General features: G+C 43.5%; 3 protein-coding genes across 5 annotated transcripts in view; 2 read left to right on the top strand and 1 right to left on the bottom strand.

Annotated features, from left to right (window-relative positions):
* Positions 1 to 55: 55 nt before the first annotated feature.
* On the top strand, positions 56 to 6,094 carry GLT8D1 (glycosyltransferase 8 domain containing 1). The gene is made up of 9 exons (XM_084292451.1): positions 56 to 182; positions 272 to 370; positions 1,426 to 1,642; positions 2,318 to 2,435; positions 2,980 to 3,064; positions 3,223 to 3,335; positions 3,876 to 4,042; positions 4,227 to 4,339; positions 4,995 to 6,094. The coding sequence occupies exons 1-9, from the start codon at positions 167 to 169 to the stop codon at positions 5,183 to 5,185; spliced, it is 1,119 nt and encodes a 372-aa protein (XP_084148577.1). The 5' UTR covers positions 56 to 166; the 3' UTR covers positions 5,186 to 6,094.
* A 619-nt stretch (positions 6,095 to 6,713) lies between these two features.
* Positions 6,714 to 15,431, bottom strand: GNL3 (G protein nucleolar 3). The gene is made up of 15 exons (XM_084292567.1): positions 15,349 to 15,431; positions 15,174 to 15,232; positions 14,813 to 14,950; positions 14,036 to 14,149; positions 13,787 to 13,867; positions 13,143 to 13,278; positions 12,128 to 12,231; positions 11,672 to 11,807; positions 11,047 to 11,134; positions 10,499 to 10,682; positions 9,700 to 9,842; positions 8,955 to 9,091; positions 8,016 to 8,224; positions 7,683 to 7,764; positions 6,714 to 7,601 (listed from the first exon to the last, which is right to left on the bottom strand). Exons 1-15 carry the CDS (start codon positions 15,359 to 15,361, stop codon positions 7,513 to 7,515), a joined length of 1,713 nt encoding a protein of 570 aa, XP_084148693.1. The 5' UTR covers positions 15,362 to 15,431; the 3' UTR covers positions 6,714 to 7,512.
* PBRM1 (polybromo 1) overlaps positions 15,377 to 16,954 on the top strand; it is a gene marked incomplete at its 5' end in the record, with an annotated part of 61,591 nt that continues 60,013 nt past the window's right edge. Inside the window, one exon of one of the 3 annotated variants that reach the window (XM_084292563.1) lies at positions 15,377 to 15,603. The remainder of the gene's footprint in view (positions 15,604 to 16,954) is intronic. The other 2 variants (XM_084292559.1, XM_084292560.1) reach the window with 2 other exon arrangements.

Raw genomic sequence — 16,954 nt, 5'->3', positions numbered from 1 at the left:
TGGCCGGAAACCGGCGCCTCCCGCCCCGCCCTCGCTGGCCGCCAGCCCCGGGGGGAGCCCGCTCGGCTCCGCCGGTGAGGGGCGGGAGGGGGTGAGGCGGGGGGGGGCGGTGTCACTGCCGCTGCCCTGGGGCCGGGGCCGCGTCAGCGCGGGCGGTGAGGGGAAAATGTCGCTGAGGAAAGGTAAGAGGGAAGGAGGGGGGCGGTGCACGCCGCCTGTCCGAGCCCCCCGCTGCTCCCCGTGGTGAACTTCTTTCTGTTCGAACTTGCAGCGAACGTGGCCATCCTCGTCGCGGCCGTCGTGGTGTTCCTGCTCGTCCTGCACCGCAACTTCCTGGGCCTCAGCGACTTCCTCAGGCGGGAGCTGACGGGTCCGTGGGGTTTCGTTGTGTTTCTGTCTTCAAGCGGTGACGAGCGGCGCGTTCTGCCTCAGGGAGCGCGGCCGGGCTGAAGGAGCCCCCCGCGATGGCTGTCAGCCGCTCGCCTCAGAAGCTCGGACAGTGGTGCTCAGTCGCTGGGAAATGGTGCTCGTCTTCATCTGAGCCGCTTAGGTTGACTTAGCAAAGCCTTTGTGCTCAGGAGTCCACGTTTAAGAACTGGACGTGGTCCCACAGAGCTTCTCCACGTCCCCATTAACTGCTAACTCCCCGTTTAACACCCGTTTGTCGTGTTCCCCAAATTATCTGAAAATATCTAATATGTAATAATCTAATCTGAAAGGTGCCAGCGTTGTTAGAAGGGTACAGTAGCAGGGAATTAGCCACCTGTTAAATGGGATACGTATGCTGCATGGTCATGCATTCAGCTGCTGATCTCCCATTATCATGTCTGCACAGTACAGATATAAATTCTTGCTCTTTCAGCTTAAATAACACAGTGATCTGTGATGCTTGGACTAAACATGGGCTGTGTGCAATGCCTTGAGAATTCCCCAGGGGAGAAAAAAAAAACTCGCAACAGTGTTGTTAATGAAGAAACAAATTCTAAATTGGTTTCTACCAAAGAGAAAGTAAAGGGAAAACAGGGAAGGGAGATGTGACTGGGAGGTGGTTAGGGTAACAGGAGGGAGAAATTAGTGTGATTGTAGATGTGGCAAACAGGACCAAAGGTACACGTGGGATACTCTAGCTTAAGCCTTGCTCTAGTACCTTGTTGTGCAACGCGTGAGTATTTAGAGCAGTTTATATGCATGTAGTTTATCTGCAAGCGTGATGTTTTCAAATATATTAACAAATTCCTGGATTCTCCCGAGTGGGGGCTGTCATTTAAGCATTTCATACTGGGGTGTTGTAGTCCACGTTCCTCGACCCAGCCATCCAAGCACTTGTATAACAGGAATAATTGCAGGCATTGGGAATTTTAGCATGGTGATAATTTCTGTGTTTCATTCATATAAAATGTAGGTGATGCCATTTTTATTCCACAGATTCAAATCCATTAGGACTTCAGCCTATAGACTTCATACCTGCAGTTCCCCAGAGACTGATGGATGAAAGGAACGATAAGGAGATTGCTGTGGTCATTGCAGCATCAGAGGAGAGGCTTGGGGGTGCGATTGCAGCCATGAACAGTATTTACCATAATACCAAATCCAATGTGGTTTTCTATATTGTTACACTGAACGATACTGTGGACCACTTAAGGTAATGATTTTTTCGTTAGCTTCCCGTGGTACTGTAGAAGTGAAGTATTTTTGAGAATAGGAAGAGCTGAATTTGCTTGATGCTGCACTCCTCTAAATTGTTTGCAGTCCTATCTGCTGCTGCTTATTGCATCTTTTTGACAAGGCTGCTGACAAGGCTGCAGTCATTCCTACTGGTAATGTTTCAAGGATGGAAAAAGAGACTACTTTTCCCATGGGATGATACCCATCCAGCAGGGCTGGAGTTTGTTGGTGGAGGGGTTGTAAAAGTTACTTCCTTCATTTTGCCTGAGCAATGTAAATACTGGCAGTGAAGTTTCCCATTTTTGTTTTAGATTGCGCTTTGATCCTTTCATTTTCGCTCAGGTCTGTTCACACTGATAGTTCTTGTGAAGGATTTGTGATAACAGGATTGTATATTTCTAGTAAAATAAGCAGCAATCTCTTACCTTTCATGTGTCACAGCTGTTTAGTATGCTGATAGTGGACATGCCCCTGCACAGGACATGTCCCACACAGGACACCACCACTGAAATCAGATGCAGATAATATTCTACGTCTGTGTTTGCTGGGTAGGGAGACTACTGGCCAGATCAAGATCTTTTGATTGAATGTCTTGTTTTTCATCTGATTTTTGTCTCATTTAACAAAATCTATGCTTCTTTTGTGTTTGCAGGCTGTGGCTAAGTAACACTGCTCTGAAAAATTTGAGATACCGAATTTTGGATTTTGACCCTCGTGTCTTAGAAGGGAAAGTACAAGTGGATCCTCAAAAAGCAGACCCCCTAAAACCAGTAAGGATGGTGTTGATTACTCTTTACAATTATTAGTTACTAACAATACATTTTGATATTATCCTTCCATGGCTTTTGAACTCAACTACCGTTCAAACCCAACTTTGTTGGCATACAATAAATCTTTTATAATTAAGTTCCTAAATTTCAATAAGGCTGAGTTTTTCAGGTAGTACAAGATGGTTTTAAATATCTACATATATGTGCCTAGTATCTTTCTGTGCTGATATCTTCAGTTAAACACTGCAGGTTGTGTGTCAAGCATGCCAAAACCTTTCAGGCACTACAAATATGTGTGGAAAGATAAAAAAAATTCTATTGGAGACCAGTCTTAAAGTTAGTTTATTGGTGCACAAATTCATGGGAAACTAGGAACTGATAGAACTTGCCTATTTTAAATAACTGATAAGATATTGCTGTCTGTCTTGCTTCCTGGGTGGAAGTTGGACATTACTGCTATAGGTAAGTGTCAGGAGTACCAATTTCAAAATTTCTCACTTTTTTGAACAATTTTCCAATCTATGTATTTGTTTTGCTTTCATAGTTAACCTTTGCAAGATTCTACTTGCCCAGTTTGGTACCTCATGCGGAGAAGGCCATCTATGTGGACGATGACATAGTAGTGCAAGGTACAGGACCTTTTCTTCATGTTTTCCCATTGTTGGATTGAACTGAGTTGGATTAAACAGAGTGTTTTTATCTGCTGCAGCGATGGGCTGTACAAAAAGCCACTCAGAGATTAAACAGGACTGCTTTTAATTTTTCTGTGCTTATTTTAATTTTTCAGATGATATCCTTGAACTTTACAACACTCCACTGAAACCTGGACATGCAGCTGCGTTTTCAGATGATTGTGACTCAACCACTAACAAAGTTGCTGTCCGTGGAGCAGGGAATCAGGTTGGTTTCATTCTGACTCAGTCATAACAATGTTGTAGATCCCAGGCTTTGGAACCAAGCGCTTGGTTTTAATATTCTTGAGGGTTGATTTCGAAATGCAGTGAACCTAAAGGTGTGAATACATGTATACCTACTGAAATCAGTTGATTCTGATGTTTGTGTTACAAGTGATGCCTGGTACAGTAATTTAGGTACAGTAAAAACACTGAGTTTTGGCTGTGCTTTAAAATGGTAGTGGAACAGTAGAAGGTCTTAGAACACCAGAGGAAGATTTTTTTATTTGTGAATGTATGAAAAGTACTTGTTCTGGGACTGCTGTTGTTTCAGGTTGTAGACATTAATACCATGCGGCTTTCCTTGAAGTGTGTAGTTTAATAATATTTTTAAAATGTTGGACTTACTTTCTCATGTGTTGAAGGAAGGGGAATTTGTTTTAACAACTTCAGGTTATGCTTGTGTGCTGGGAATTGTGCAAAGTTTTTCTTTACAAAGGAATTTGACTATATTTTTAAGCTAATTTCTACACTCTTTCTTTTTCAGTATAACTACATTGGGTTTCTAGATTACAAAAAAGAAACCATCCGAAAGCTTGCCATGAAAGCCAACACTTGCTCTTTCAATCCAGGAGTTTTTGTTGCCAATTTGACAGAATGGAAATTACAGAACATCACTAAACAATTGGAGAAGTGGATGACGCTAAATGTAGCGTGAGTACCCTCTGAGATGGGGGTGGCCATAGGTTGGGGACTGGGCTAAGTGATGGCATTTAACTGTTAAATGAAGGGCTGCGTATCTAGTTGTGGATTCCTGTCATGCAGCTGCAAGTGAAATTCAACTGATTTAGGGCCACACAAGCAACCTTCCCCATCTCCTTTCCATTTTCTCTTCCAGAGAGGAACTTTACAGCAGAACTCTGGCTGGGAGCATCACGACACCTCCACTGCTAATTGTATTTTACAAGCAGCATTCCAGTATTGATCCCATGTGGAATGTCCGACATCTTGGTATGTATGAAGTATTTGCAACACTTTGCCCCCCTGTGTGTTTTTCCAGGTCTGTTCATCAACTCTGAGTTGATGATACAAAAACCGAATCTTTTCTTACCCTGCTGTATACCTTGTGCTTTATGAAATGCTGCTTCCCAATACCGTCTTGCATTTTGTGGGCCTGACCCTCCACATTCCTCTTTGAACTGCTAGTGGGATTGTTATTGATTTTGAGCTCTCAATTTCTTGTTTCCTTTTTATTGTTTCCACATATGTATTGTATCTGAAGTGATCCTAGGTGTCTCCTCCAAGATGAAGAGGAGCAGACATTCATATCAGTTCTGCTATTGGTAAAACCCCAAAGTTGGGAGAGCTCTTAGGTTTCATTTGAAATGAGTGATATATAGGCTGCTGAATATACTGGGTATTAAAAGGGTTTTAAAGAACTTGGAATTTAAAGCAGTACATTAAAATATATACAGAGACAGATGAAAGTAGCCTTCCATTGCATCTGATCCTTTTTTAGTTTGCCATGACTTCTGCCTCCCATATCACCTTTTTCCATAAATGACAAGAATTCCTGTTAAAATCCTTTGTTTTGAAGTTAAAATATCACATGCTGTTTTTTCCTGCTGCCTTTATTATGGCACTAATGTTTCTTTTTCAATAAAAGGGTCTAGCGCTGGAAAAAGGTATTCTCCTCAGTTTGTGAAAGCTGCTAAGCTGCTCCATTGGAATGGACATTTCAAACCATGGGGAAGAACAGCTTCATATGCTGAAGTGTGGGAGAAGTGGTATGTCCCTGATCCTACAGGCAAGTTCAGCCTGATCCGGAGACATTCGGAAGCCTATGAAGCAAAGTAGAGAAAATTTGAATAACTGATGGCATTTTCTCAGGAAACTTCTGGAGCCAAGCAGATCTTTTTTATTATTTTTTTAAGTCAACTTTGTGTTATAGAGCAGTCCTTGCCTTCTGGAGCACAGGGAGATGCACTTAGTCATGTGCTGTTCCAAAGGAGACTCACTTCTCTTGTGTGACTGAAGATGGTACTCCAGCAGAAGGCAAAACTAGCACTTCTGTTAGGTCATTTGTGTGTTGTACATTCTTCTGCTCTTTACTACAAGTCTTCTGGGGGGATCGTTGTGTCAGCTATGTAAACAAACAGTTCCAGAAACAAGATAGAACTTCATCTGGAGCTTGCACCATTCAAGTATTGCACAGGAACATGTAATTAAGAGCAGCTTGGTATTTGTTCTGTCTTGTTGTTGTTGTTATCCTGTGAAATAGTTTCATCAGCAGTCCGTTCTTGCATGAAAACTGCTCCCAGCCATTTCTGCGTAAGCCTGCCTTGCACAATTCTGGAAAATTGAATCTTGATTTTTTGAAAAATGAATAATTTCAAGTATTATTTCACTATGCAAAATGGTTTTAACTGCCAGTAAACACTAAAATATTATCTGTAAAGTGGTGGACAAAGTGTTCAAAAATAAAAGCTACTGTTAACATGAGTCAAACCTCAGGTAACTGACAATATGATTCTTGTTGTGGTCTGATATATGAAATGTTTCTTTCGCTTAAGTACAGCGTTAACTGAATGAAGTCAAAACCAATTGTTCTCACCTTTGAGAAAGCACTGGTAAAAGTGTGCAATTTCTAGGGTCAGGCTGTATGAAATAGATCAGAATTGTTACCGTTAAGAATTTCCATGTTTTTTTCTCAAGTAAGCATGACTGTGCCATAGAAGTTTCTCCCACTGTGTCCTTCTTGGTCTGACCCTCTGAATTCATTGAACAAGATTGCTGTGACCTTTGGCAGCCCGTCCGACTTTTCTGTAGGTAAGTAGTTGTGTTTTTGTATTGCTATAGCCTTATGTTTGAATACTGGTTATTATTAGCTAGTATATCCCAGCAGCTGCTGTGGCTATTACTCGATGCAATGAAGTTTGAATTCAAGTTCTCATCTTTATTCAGTACTACTACTTGTGAACAGGTGTAAGATGTATGGGTAAAAGACAAGCAGTGAAAGGCTCAGTGGTTCATGATCTGAGGTACAGGGCAGCAGAGAGCTAAAGGGCTTGAGTATGTGTATGGTTGAGTGTGGTTTCAATACTGCTTTAAAATTTAAAAGAACTTCCACCTTCTCATCTCATTATATACACTGTCTATAGTTCTGGTATAGCTCTATGCTGCTCTCTGGTTTGTTACTGATCCTTTCTTTTCCTGGCTTCTTAAGAACCATTCCTGTCAGTAGTTATTTTAGCAGGCTTAAATTTAAAAAAAAATAAAAAATACCAAGCACAGATACAGACACGTGCAGTTTAAGATACCTAGGAGGCATAGATGCCTCTACATACATTTGAAGAATATGTATCAGCTACCTCTTTCAGTGCAGCTGGGGTAAGGTTGCCCCAGTTTTGCTGCAGGCTGACTAAAGTAACATCCTTATAACACAGAAGAACATGCTTTGCTTTACAGTTACCAGTTGCTACCACATTTCCATCAGGAAGTGTGTCTTTTATTCAAGAGCACCATAGGAACGAGCTTTTTCCCCCCCTAGTGAAGACAAATTACTGTTACCATAATCCCAGTTACATGTCCCTGTGAAGCTACTGAGCTTACAGAGAAGCACTTAGATAAAATACCTTATGTCTAGCTGAAATAAGTGGTATTTGCCAACCAATTTTTACCTGTGAAAGTTGTATAGTTTTGAAAAATACTGAAAACTCACTTAAGTCACGCTCTAGAGGTACAGTCTATAATCCTCTAGGCAAAAGATTAACATTTTTATGAAGGGAACATGAAAGCTTGCTCTGAAATTTAATTGCTGAAAAACTATGGTCATATTTTTAAAAGAAAGCAATATGGGATTTATCCTTTTGAAAGATCTCTTTACAAGGCACAAAGAATGAACTAACACAGTTTTTTTTTTGTTTTTTTTTTTTTTTGTTTGTTTTTTTTTCCAAATAGTCTTTTTAACAGGAATTAAAAGTATACAGCTTAAAGGTCAGCTTCCTAGAACTATACAAAATCTGGAATTATCTAGAGATACACAGCATTATCTACATTGTTTGACACAGTAATTGTGAATGTTTGCAGCTCGCTATGAAGCATTCCTACAACTTCTGTAACAGAAGTGTTTGACTAGTCTGAAGGCCAGTAATAGTCTCCAAGCCCCATCTTCGCACATCTCATTATACATAGTCTGTATTAAAATCATAGGCATCGTCTTCATCTGCTGACTTGTCCAAGCTGAGTGATAGTGAACTGTCACATCCACTTTCTGAGGAGAAAATGATTTGTTAATGAACTGAAATGTAAGTGGTAGAGTACTAGAGATTATGCTACAGGTTTTTACACAGACCTGCTAGCTTGTTTTCTGAAGTTGCTTGTCTTGCTTGTTGTTTTCCAAGCTCTGCTTTCCTGGTCATCCCAATTTTGCTTTCCTAAGATTGGAGAGGTCACACAGAAGAGTTTACTCAGACATCACTAATGAAATCTCCTATGCAAATGAAGTAAGATTGATGATAGCGTAGATGTCCCCTTGTCAGGAACATGCTGACTTACAAGTCTGTTTTCTTAATGATTACTGCTGGTGGCTCTGCAGCACCTGTATGTTCTGTTTACAGCAGGAAACTAACAGGCTACTTGATGTCAAGGTCTAAGCAGGTAGCAATTGAATGAAACCCTGATTTACCTCTTTCACATCCTTTTCTTCTTCTTCTTCTTCCTCCATGCTATCTTGATCATCAGTTTCCATGAAATCATCTTCCTCCTCTTCCTCGCTTGTTTCCAGACTCTCCCACTGTGATGCTTCCCCTACCACTTTATTTTCCTCTATTTTCCCATTTGTCATGCCAGCTGACTGGAAGACAATGCTGCTTGCTGGACTAGGGTATTTTAAAGCTGGGAAAGACATACAAATAGTCTAAGTCGCTGTTAGCACCAGGTATGTCTACCAATTAAAAGGACAGCCACATAAGCAGGGAGAACAAATGGCTACAAGTTAGAGCACAGGAAGTTCTGTACTGACATGTGAAAGAACTGCTTCACAGTGAGGGTGACGGAGCACTGGGACAGGCTGCCTAGGGAGGTTGTGGAGTCTCCTTCTCTGGAGATATTCAAGGCCTGTCTGGACGCCTACCTGGGCAGCCTGCTCTGAGGAACCTGCTTTGGCAGGGGGGTTAGACCCAATGATCTTTCAAGGTCCCTTCCAACCCCTACAGTTCTGTGATTCTGTGAAATGCAAATCATCCAAGAGAGTACCTTCCCCTGATGCATCTAAAAAAAATTGCTAGGAGGTAAAGTACTTGGATTTGAGTGTAGATTGTGCTGAATAAAAATGCACTTTATTGGCGTAACTAGGAAATAGGCCAAAAGATCATTGAAGGGCACATAAGTACCACCTATTTAGAAGTTAAGTGAGATGAGCAGAAACTAAGTACTAGCGGGAGTTCACAAGACAGCACACAAATCCACTGTTTTGTTGCATGAGAATCCATTTTGTTCTCTAAGGTTCACGTCTCCTGCATACTTACGAAGTTGTCATACAAACCCTAGGTTAACTTTCGTTCATGATCTGTCATTGAAACTGCTACCACTGCTCTTACTGGTACATTACAGTAAGAAGTCCTACCTTGAACAGTAGCGTTGTTTTCTTCTTCTAGCTTCTTTAAATTAAAACCCTTCTGCATTTCAGCTATTTTGTCTTCTGTAAGGTAGGGTGGTAGCATCTGAGATCCAGGAGGTTGTGAATGGTAGCTTATTCTAGCTCTGTGAAAATAAAATATCAGCTTTAAAAAACAAACAAAGCTAACACGATTAAATTATTATGCTTAAAAAATAAAACCCAAAGCACAAACCTCTCAGACTCCTCAACCTAACTAGTAATTCAATATAATTTGTTTAGCAGGTAAATAGCTGATTGTATTTGACTCTGAAATTGTCAGTAACATAATTAAATGGACATCCTACTCTTAAACAGATGAACCACTTGAGCAAGGGAACTATTCATATGCAATTAGTCACTGATTCCAAATTCATTCATCCCACGCTCAGGGGAATACAGGAACCACTGCAGCCCGCAACAGTTTAGAGAAAGGCAAAGAGGTCAGCAAACTGGCTATAGAGCTACATGTAATTTGCTTTGACTCCCTCCATGTATAGTTCGTTACTTCAGAAAATTATACATTGCTAGTGTTTTCTAACTCTGTTAGCCAATCCAGCTTTCTTAAAGTAAAATGCAGGAAAACCAAAAGCAGCCCCTCCTGTCTGTAATTGCTTCTCAGGACTCAGTACTTCTGCTGTGTAATCACAGCTGGATTAACAAAGTGAAAATCAAAAAGGTCAGCAGCACAAAGCATAACTGACAGTATACATACCCTGTCCAGTCACAAAGTAGTAATTTGGCTATATTCTCTATGTCAGGAACACCTCCCTTTTTCAGCATACCCCTTTTCTGAGCAAGTAAAGTTAAAAACTCTTCAGTGTTCCTGAAATCTGGGATACTATAGGACATCATTACCTAGTGCAAAAAAAAAAAAGTGCAATCAGAAGAAGACCACCCAGGTTTCTCCTAGCTTTAGGATTAAAAAAGCAAATCAAACTGGGTTACAATGAGGAAGAACAAATACATAAAGAGCAGCTTTTTTATTGCGTATGGGAATAAGTATTACCAAGCAAAACATCTACTTTGTCAACAACTTTTATCTGCTATTCACCCATACCAATAGGTGAGAGACAGCGTGCTGGTTTGTGGAGAACCAGTCAGTATAGAATTGGATGGCTTTGGTTAATCTACTTGAAACTAGAGTGAAATCAGAGTTGGATCTGAGGTCTTCAGTGTAATAATAAGAAGCAATCAGAATATCCTCATTTTTCACTCTGTGATATTATTATGAGATGTTCTTTAAAAGCAGATTTTTTTTTTTTTTTAAATCAGTAAAGTCATGGGGAAAACAAACTGGCTGCCAGTATCCTGACAGGCTGCATCTGTCTTCCATGTGTATTGCTGAAAGATCACACTTAGCATTGGATATACCAAGCAAAATTTGTCACGTTGTATGGTAAGGAGAAAGCAGTGCAAAAGCTACCAGAACTAACTGAAGTGAAATGAACTTCAAGAAAGCTACAGAGGAGTTGAATACAGTCAGAAATACAGAGAACAATGATGGAACTCACCTGCTGTTTACTGCAATGATTTAGAACTGCATCCACCGCTTCAACCACATCTATTGAGCCTGATCCTCCACCATCTATGATACTTCTCAGGGCCAGAGTTAGGGTGCTGTTGGCACGATCTGCAACTATACTTGGACTGTCCAACATCTTCATCTTTTTATCAATACGCACAACTTGCATGCACCTATCCAGAGAGAGAAATGTGCTGTATCTGAAGATAAATCAACCAGCAAAAGACTGGTAAAGGTGAGGGAATCAAGCCACAAAGCTCAGCGTTGGACTGAATGCACTTCATACAGAGTCAGTTTCAGTGTTTTCTCATCATATGCTTTGTGTCAGAAGTCAAAATGCACAAGATGAGCAAGTTTATGCACTGTATTCTCCTTTAACAACTTGCATCATAGAAAATGTTATCTTTCATCTTGACAAACTGAAATGTCCATTTAAAACTGTACACAGGTGTGCTTTGACTGCCCAACCAAAACATAAGGTAATCAGAATACAAGCAGGAACAGGAAAATGAACAGCTTTTATCAGACTCAGCTTACTTGGTAAGACCTCTGCCTAGTCCAGCGTTGCAAACACGATTTTTTTTAATACTGTTGATTATGCTGCTCTTCCCCACGTTAGGGAAACCTGAAGAAAACCACATAAGTCCTTATAAGTTAAATAAAAAAACTCAGCCTGTTACAACGATCAAAGCTGCTGCTTCCATGTATCTTTGGTAGTATACGACTTCAGTGTGAGATCAGAGTTGGATCTGAAGTCTTCATTACAGAAGTAAGACAAGGTTGGTATCCTCATTTCTCACACTTGGCAATAATAAGGACATGAAAGACATCATTGAACATCACATGCAGATGGGAGGAAGGCAGCATAGGCTGTGTGATATGTAACCTCCTTCTCCTTTCCCTAAGCTGGTTTATCAGTTAAGGCCTCGCGCAATGTGCCTTCCATAGATCATGCATACCACGCGTGTGAAAGCGCAACACAGATCACTGTCCGCTAAAATACTACAATCAAGTGAGTCTCGATTGGAAGTAAGAAATAAGTCTTAAGTAAGAAGGCCCAAGAGGAAGTCACGTGTTGGTTGTTTCACCCAGTTCATAATACAAGGTACCAAAGTTTTATGGGAGGAGAAACAAAATTTCTGCCATCTCTTCAAATCCTTACCTACTAACCCAACCTGAATAGCTTTGTCTTGAGTCCTGCAGTGCTCTTGAAGAAGTTTCAAAAGGCATTCACTTCCAAAACATTCAGTGTTTCTTGATAAATCAATACGTGCCCTTTTTCTTGAGAAATGCTCCCGCTATAGGATTCAAAGAAAACAAACAACATGGTCAGGCTATTTAGGAAGAAGGTAAGTATGTATTCTTAGATACATTCATCTACTGTAACATTTTCAACTTCTATACTCCATTAGCTGATGTTACTGTGTTCTAAACAGATGGAATTAGTTCAGTAAGAAATTGGCTAAGATGAATCTACCAGTTAAGTGACGGTAAAAAGGTAGCCATCAAATACTTGAAGAAAAAAGAATGTAAACTGGCTTATAGGGTTTGTTCTTTCTTTCTTCTTACTGGAAAGATGTATGACTGTGTTACTTTTGAGAGCCTGCAGCACTCTTACCATAGTCCTGTCTGTCATCAAGGTTGATGATTTAAAAGCAACTGTTGGAAATTCCTTCTTCAAACAATTCAACCATTTCTCCAAGTTCTCCTTAGGCACTAAATCTGGAAAAAGAGAGCACAGTCCTTTCACTCTTGTGAATGCTAAATATCACTGCATGGGGAAAATGTAACACGGAATCAGGAACCAGATTGTACCTTGTACACTTCTTTATGACAAATACTGCTTAGCTGAAAGTTTATTTATTTATATGCACAGCTCTAGTCAACTATGAGGTAAGTTCCCTAAAGCCATGCAGTGGCCACAAGTCTTGGTCTTTATTTTCTGCCTACAACAGAATATACCAGAGCTACATTTTCAGTCCCTCTATCAGGTTTTAAATGTTGGAGTCTTGCTAGAAGACTCTCTATGGTACAGAGAGTGATGTTACGCAAAGAATTATCTCCTTATCCTTGCAAAGGATGCTCTAATATACAGTTGCCTTTGCTCTTACTGTCACGCTTGGTATTTCTCCCCACCCCCCCAACGATAACCCCGTAATTTGCAGCCTTTTCAGCTGCATCTGCTTTTTAGGTGAGGTCTTTCCTCCAGCAACAGAAGAGAGACAATACTTCTAGAAGCCAAATCCTAAACACAACCATTGAGCTGATTTGCTGATGCTTTACCTACCACTGCCTCAGTGGGTACTAGCACTGCGACCTCTCCCTTACCTACATTCACAAAAATATTAAAAATAGTTAGATCTCTTAGGTTTAGCTGAGACTGGCCAATGGCTTCAGATGAGTTATTACAAAAGGGACTAATGAGCGATTAGATTACCTGTCTACAGCATTTTCTTAGCAAAGCAGACTACAAGGTAGAAGAAACATGAACTCTTCCATAAGGCAGCGAGCTCAGAGTTGGATCTTACGACTTCAATAGAACCTCAGATTCCTTTAAAATCTTCCTCATAGCTCACGTACCACAGAATTACCCAGTGACTGAGTGACACTTCAAGAAAACCTTTGTTTCTTACCAATTTTGTTCAGAACCAACACTAGCTTTTTGTTTCCTCCAGAGCAAGTAATAGCTTGCTCCAGCTGGGGACAGCGACAGCCCATTGGATCTCTTGCATCCAAAACCTCCAGAATCACATCTGAGGCTTCTATCACCTAGGTCAGAAACAATAAAAAAAAAAAGACTCAAATACAAGATGACAGACAATTTGACAGATAACAGCTCTGTAATAGCTTAGCTGTAGCCTACGATGGTGTCCACAAAATGGTTGCTAAGTGAGGTTTCATAGGACTGTTTGGGCTCCTTTCTTCTGAACTACAAATAAGAAAACTGAAGCAGTTTTCACCTTTTTAATGTGAAGGCAAAAAATCCTTTGACAGGAAAATTTCATTACTAGAAGAGCTCTGCAATCTGTCACTATGTACTGACATTGGCTCAAGAAGTTTAATGCTTCAAAATGCTGGATGTCTCAGTAGCTAATACCAGACAAAATTGAAGCCTTCAGAGCTTCCGTTAAAAATAAAAAAATTGCTCTTCAGTGTTGGAGTTTATCACAAGCAAGTTTTACACTCTCTAGCTGTTGCAGAGTAATGTGAAAAGGAAAATAACAAATTGTTTCATTTCTGATTCTCATCAAATTATATAAAAATAATTGAAGCTTACCTTCTCAAGCTCACTGTGAAGTGATTTCTTTGATTTTTTATGCAACACTTCCTTAGTATTTGCTTCAGATTTGCTAGGTTCCTGAACACAAGTAAAAAAGAATGGGAACGATTTAACTGAGAACTGGTGTATTACACTTGTGAGCATATACAGCCCGAGAATGTAACGTAACATATGACTTATGAAGACAGTTTCAGTATGACTTTATTGCTTCTATGTGTGTCAATCAGAATCATACCAGACACCTACCGTTCCCTCTGTCTGGTCCTCGATTTTGGCTGCATTCTTTTTAGCATCAAGCTTCCTCCTCTTTTCAAGTTCTTTCTGTCTGTCAAGCTTCTGCTTTTGTTGTAGTTCTTCAAGCTGATGGCAAATAAGCAAAACCCAAGCCATATAAAACATATCTGAAGGTGGTAAGAAGACTATTTTTTCTTCCTGCTTACTTATTTCTGACAAAAATACCTCAGATGGCCTGGTTAGAAGCCAGGTCTGTTTTAGTAACATTGGGAACTTTTTGGCATTCTGTCCTGAAAAGGATAATACTGCCTCCAAGTACTTCAGTAGCAGAGGCAATATATCCACCCACTAGCCCCTAAAGTAACAGCCATGCAGAAACAACATTTCAACTGACAAAGGATGCTGCTTTCCTGTGCCATTTTGTTGCAGATCCTTATTTTGTGAAATATTTTGCATAGTCATGCAACGCTGAGACTTAACTCACTGCATTCGGATGGGACTTCTACGTATCTTAGCATCACTGGCAATTCCGATTACACTAGAAATGCCACTTCCAGCATGCTTATATACAGTCACGAAGACTGTGGTTAAAAATTCAAAGAGCAACTTGCCATGTGGTGTGTATAATGGCGAATACAGAAACGAAGCACGTCTGCTAGGCCTACTTGGAGCCCAGCCTAAGTGCACCTCTGGGTGCGCACACGCACACACAGGTGAGGCACGAGGCTTCCTCCAAGAAGGAAGGGAACAGCACCAGCTCTCACCCCGTTCCCACAAGCTTCATTTTACCCTCTGTCTCCTCTGCTCTGCTTCCCGCAGGAGCGCCTCCTTGAATGGCGCCGCGCCGGGCACGCTGGGGTCCTTCTTGGGCTTCTTGCGCCCGCGCTTCTTGGCCTCCCTCCTGACTTTGCGGTGGTGCTCCCGGATCTGCGGGCGGAAACACGAACGTTAGTGGAGATAAAGTAGAAAAAAAAAAAAATATATATATATATATATCCCTCGTGTTCGTGGATTTGGATAATCGCGCGTCGGTGTCGGGGCCACTTCGAGGGGCACCGTGAGGCGACGCCGGCCCCTGGGGTGGGGTGAGGTGGGATGGGGTGAGGTGGGATGAGGCGAGGTGAGGCGCAGCCCCCATCCCCCCCCTCACCTTCTTCTGGATCTTGTACCGCTTGTGGCAGCTCAGCCGCTTGCTCGCCTTCCGCAGCCCTGCAACGCACCGCGCCCGTCAGCCCCGTCCCCAAATATCCCCGCACACCCCCTCCCCGGCCGCCTCGTCAACCCCTCCCGACCCCCCCCCCCCCCCAAGCACCCCGCTCCCTCACGCGGCCGCTTCATGGCGCCTCCACCGCGCTGCGCACGCGGGCCCCGCGCCCCGGCCCCTTCCTGCGGCCGCAAAGCAGCGCGGCCCCGCCCCGCTCCGCCCCGCCGCGGCTGTCGCACGGGCTCGGCGCGGTTGGCGGCCGGCCGGGCTTTGCGGCAGCGGCGGAGCGGGGACGGGGCGGCGGCGGCGGCGGCGGCGGAGGGGGAGCGGGAGCGCGGCCGCGGCGGGCGGAGAGCGGCGGGTGAGGAGCGAGCGGGTGAGCGGGGAGGCCGGGCCTCGCCTCGCCTCAGCGGGCGGAGCGGGGAGGCGGAGGGAGGCCGGGAGGCCGCTGCCTCCCTTTGTGTGGCCGCCGCACGGCCGGGCCCTGGGCACCGAGAGCCGGGCACCGTGCCCCGGGGCCTCGCTGGCCCGGTGCGTGCCGTTGTCGGAGGTGCCTCAGAGGGTGGTGGGGCCGCTCTCGAGTCCTGGTCCCCCCCCGTTGTGCCTCGTCCCAGCAGCTCGGGGCCCGCCCCGGGCCGCAATGGGCCGGTCCCCCCCGAGGGACCCCGCTCGCTGCCCCCTCCCTGCCCCTGGGATGTAGGGAGCGGAATGGGGGCGAGTGTCCCGCGGGCTCGTTTTGAGGGTAAATGCGTGAAAAGTGCTCGTTTGGAGAGGTCAGCCCGGGTAATCCCCGCGGCAGCCGGGCTGGTGCGGCTTTGGCTTCCCACCTGTTGTGTGTATGTGTCGGTGTAAATATATATGAGGGCGGCCCTCAGAATTTCCTATAGAGATCCCAGAGCCATCTAGGTTGCGGAAGACCTCGGAGATCGCCAGGGCCAACCCCCAGCCTGCCCTGCCGGGTGCTGTCACTGAGCCACGTCCCTTAGCGCCACCTGAATACCCCCGGGGCAGGACTCCCACCTGCCCTACCAGCCCTTGGCCGCCCTCTCCTCTCTTCTTCCTCCCACCCAATCTCTGGTGCAGTTTGAGACCCTTTCCTCGTGCCCTGCCACTTGGTACCTGAGAAAAGGGACCGAGTCTATGTGGTGGGCTATTTTTTTGGGTGGTGTGAGCAGGAGGACCCTGAGCTGCCGTGGTGTAGGAGATGGGGTGGTGGTGGCAGAGAGGGTTCTTGATGCGACCACGGAGGGACCTGGGAGGCAGCAGTTACGTTGCAGAAAATTGAATTATTGATTCCCGCGGTGTCTCCTGGCTTTCTTTCACTGCTGAGGACTTTTGTTTTCTGGTGTGAGCCGTTTGATGCTGCACCTCTCAGATAAAAGTTAGAGGCGGTGCCAGGCGCCGCGGCCGCTGTCCGGTTCTTGAATCTCCCGCTCGGGGAGCACGGAGCTGCGCTGGGTGTGCGTGGTCTGAAAACATCCAGAGTTCTGAACGAGGAACCAATTCCCCCTGGGGGCTGATTTTTGTGTGGTTGTATGAACTAGATAAAAAGGAATCATTTTGCCATAAAGCGGTTCTGTATGTTGTATGTGGAATTTATGGGGAAAAAAATCAGACTTGACTGCTTATAAGTTGAAATAGATATATCTTTAATGAAGCTGCATGGCTAGTCACTTAATGTTTCTTGCATATGGGGGCAAAAGTCTTCGCTTTGAAGACTTGCACAG

The sequence above is a fragment of the Netta rufina genome (assembly GCF_964035555.1).
Source record: "Netta rufina genome assembly, chromosome: 10".
NCBI lineage: Eukaryota > Metazoa > Chordata > Aves > Anseriformes > Anatidae > Netta > Netta rufina.
The sequence above is the reverse complement of the archived record's forward strand: the minus strand, read 5'-3'. Positions and strand labels throughout refer to the sequence as shown.